The sequence below is a fragment of the Mandrillus leucophaeus genome, unplaced genomic scaffold, assembly GCF_000951045.1.
Source record: "Mandrillus leucophaeus isolate KB7577 unplaced genomic scaffold, Mleu.le_1.0 Scaffold64, whole genome shotgun sequence".
Classification (NCBI taxonomy): Eukaryota; Metazoa; Chordata; class Mammalia; order Primates; family Cercopithecidae; genus Mandrillus; species Mandrillus leucophaeus.
Genome location: NW_012106919.1, coordinates 592,495 through 595,911, shown reverse-complemented (window position 1 = coordinate 595,911; position 3,417 = coordinate 592,495). Strand labels below are relative to the sequence as shown.

Below are 3,417 nucleotides of genomic sequence, written 5' to 3'. Positions count from 1 at the left end.
GGGGCAGTACATGGTTTTCAACTTCTTTTAGCTGCCTGAATTCCCTACTCTTGGGTATCGAGCTCCTGGTGCTGGGAGAGACAGGGAAGAAGGTGGGAGAGTTTTGGAGATCTGCCTTCCTTTCCTCCAGCCACATCTGTCAGGCCCACCACAGGGCACCAAGCTTGCAAGGGGCCTTGTAGGAGGTTGTCATTCTGTGGATAGTGTTGTCTTACCCCTGGTCTCCCTGCAGGTTCACCACTATGTTGTCCACATTTGCCAACCGTGAAAAGTTTATTGCTTCAGTTATATCCCTTCTGAGGACACATGACTTTGATGGTCTTGATCTTTTTTTCTTATATCCTGGACTAAGAGGCAGCCCCATGCATGACCGGTGGACTTTTCTCTTCTTAATTGAAGTAAGTCTGGTCTGGAAGCGCCAGAATCCAGAAATGATTCTACTTTTATATATCTGGACTTATGGCAGGAGAGGAGCATAAGTCCAGGGCCAGGGGCAGAAGAGGGTGACAGAATGTTCTTTTACTGTGAACCCCTGGAGGGTAATACCTGTAACTCCCCAAGGTTGCTCCTTTCTCTGCACCTGGGGCTTGCTCCAGTCCTCCAGCCTAAGGGATGCCTTCTGTGTGCAGCTTCCTGCGCTCCCTCAGGCAGTGTCTTTCTGAGTTCCATGCTCCTGAGCCTGCTCGCCACTGCACGATTAAATCATTCACCACATCAGCCCTCATCTGCCTGTCTCATGAGCCTGTGGCATGGCCCATGTCCAACTCACCTTCGTATCCCAGAGCCTGGCTCAGGAGCTCAGTAAATGCTTCTTAGATGACACTCTCCCCAGGCCGCACCTCTTGTTTGTCCAGTTCTCTGTGTCTTTCTGTCTTTTCTCCTAGGAGCTCCTGTTTGCCTTCCGGAAGGAGGCACTGCTCACCATGCGCCCAAGGCTGCTGCTGTCTGCTGCTGTTTCTGGGGTCCCACACATCGTCCAAACATCCTATGATGTGCGCTTTCTAGGAAGGTGAGTGTATATTGCCTTGGTGGGGCAGGACATTGGAGGGAAGCAGGTGTCTTGAGCTCAGAACACCAGAGCTTCCCAAGCCCTGTTTTTGAGCTCACCATGTGCCTGCCCTGACGTCAGTGCAAGTTTGGGGCTGGGCTGAGGGGCATGGGTGGGGACAAGGGCTAGCTCCATTATACCCTGAGGGTTTCTTTAGACCTGAGAGGGAGGTGATGTAATATCTGCCCACAACAATGTTAGCACAGGTAGAGTCTTCTGCACAGCTTAGGAGAGAATCCCAGGGACCTGGCCTCTTTCTACCTAGAGTATATCTGTAGACATACACTATGCAGCAGATGCTGGCATCAGAGATGGGTGAATTAATAATCACTGTCACAAAAACAAAAGTAGGAATGCCCAGTCACACCCATAATTCAGAGCAGTTCTTCATGCAAAAGTTAAAAAGCTAGACAAAGAGCAGCACATAAATCTTTTTGGACATGTCAACTCTAGGTATATTTTCTAGAACTTTGAGAATCAAGTATTTACAGAAGAGGAAACTGAGGCAGATGCAGACCAAAAGAGAAATGGGATGTTCCTGTGTGTGAGTGCACTAGAGAGTGGTTTCAACGTGGGAGGAGAGTGAGAGATGCAGGGGACATGGAGTGTGTTAGTGTTGATCTTTTAGCCAGACAGGATTGAGAGAGTCCTGCCCTCACCCAGCTGGGCAACTTTAGGCAAACTAGTTAACCCATCTGAGTTTCATTTCTTCACCTTTAAAATGGAGATGCTTACAGTACTTAGGGAATTAGCCAGATTAAAATTAAATTAGATAATCAGTGTAAACCCTTATCCCTGTAACCTGGTAATGATGAAAGCTTTCTAAAGGAGGTAGGTTTCAGTGGCTCCTGGAATTATAGAAAGACAAGCTACAGAACAGACTGCTTTTACTCAGGACCATTTGTGCAGATGCCTGTTAGCATTTGTATCAGACCTGAGTGTATTTTCTCTCATCTAACTCCTGCCTACCTCCACAGATACTCTCAGGATGCATAGATCCTCACACACAGCTGTTCCTAACCAGCTGTGTGTTCCAGTGGCAGGTGGATAGCACAGCATGGGCAGGCCCCACAGGCAGAAGGAGCAGGGAAGCTCTGGTGACCAATGTCTAGCTAACTAGCTAGACAGTGCTGTGATGATCTGACTTGAAAATCTGGCTAGCCCGGTCTTTATATCTCTTCCTCCTGCCCCTTACAGACTCCTGGATTTCATCAATGTCTTGTCTTATGACTTACATGGAAGTTGGGAAAAGTTCACAGGACATAATAGCCCCCTGTTCTCTCTGCCTGAAGACCCCAAATCTTCGGTAAGGAAAGGAAAGATCTCAGGTGGCCCAGACATCTGTCCCCCTGAGCTCAGGCCATTGGCTCTTAGTAACAAGGAGGAGTGTGGATTCTTCTTACCTGCAGGCATATGCTATGAATTATTGGAGAAAGCTTTCTTTTGGAAAGGTTGTGCATTGTTTTATTTTAAGTCCTGGGGCTGTCTCTTATACACATCTAGATGTGTATAAGAGACAGTCCCCTCTCTGAACACTCCCAGTGCTCCAGATACTGGGCTAGGGCTGTACATGCATTAACCCATGAACACTTGGAGGAAGCTTACAAAGTGGTTGTATTCCAAACTGGTAGAGCAGAAAGCACAAGTCACAAGTATTAAGGAACTTGCCAGATTTGTCCCAGGTATTCCTCAGAGATTGCCCAGCAAGGAGGTGGCAAACTCACCATGGAACCCAGGTCTGTTTATGAGTCTGGTTAATCTTGTAATCATGGCTCAGCTCAGGACTAACCCAGAGTTGCTTAAAGTTCAGCTCCAATAAGTTAGAATTTTTCCAAAGTGTCATCACTATGGAAGAGAAAACAACGTAAAATAGAAAAAAATATCAAACAAGCAATGAACAAAAGAACACACGATCAGGAGCCCCTTATCAGAGCACAGGCCTCTTGTGCCAAGTTATACAGCTCAGGCCCAGATTAACTCATAGATGTTTCTGGACATGCTGGCCCCAGACTCATGTTCTCTCCCCTAATCCAGTCAGGTAGAAAATGTCAGTGCTAGGACAGGTTGTGGGAATTGAGTGGTTACCTATGAGGAGACAGCACAGAGAGGGGCGGTGCCTTGCCAGTAGGCATACCATGTTTTGGGAGGCAGAGCTGGACTGAGCCGTTTCTCTGCACCCCAGGCTACCTGCTTGGTTCTGTGCCTGCTGTTCCCTGTGCCATCTGGCCTTGGGGCAGTACATGGTTTTCAACTTCTTTTAGCTGCCTGAATTCCCAGGGCCAGGGAGAGAGGATGTGAAAATGTGGCCCGGTCTCTTGGGCTGCTGCATTCACATTGCTTTCTGGAAGCTGAGCTCCATCCACTCCCTT

General features: G+C 47.9%; 1 protein-coding gene across 1 annotated transcript in view; it reads left to right on the top strand.

Annotated features, from left to right (window-relative positions):
- Positions 1-3,417, top strand: part of OVGP1 (oviductal glycoprotein 1, 120kDa) — a 17,160-nt gene that overhangs the window by 3,910 nt on the left and 9,833 nt on the right. Inside the window, exons 5-7 of the mRNA XM_012000717.1 lie at positions 233-398; positions 885-1,009; positions 2,246-2,354. Coding sequence (XP_011856107.1) covers positions 233-398; positions 885-1,009; positions 2,246-2,354 — 400 coding nt within the window. The remainder of the gene's footprint in view (positions 1-232; positions 399-884; positions 1,010-2,245; positions 2,355-3,417) is intronic.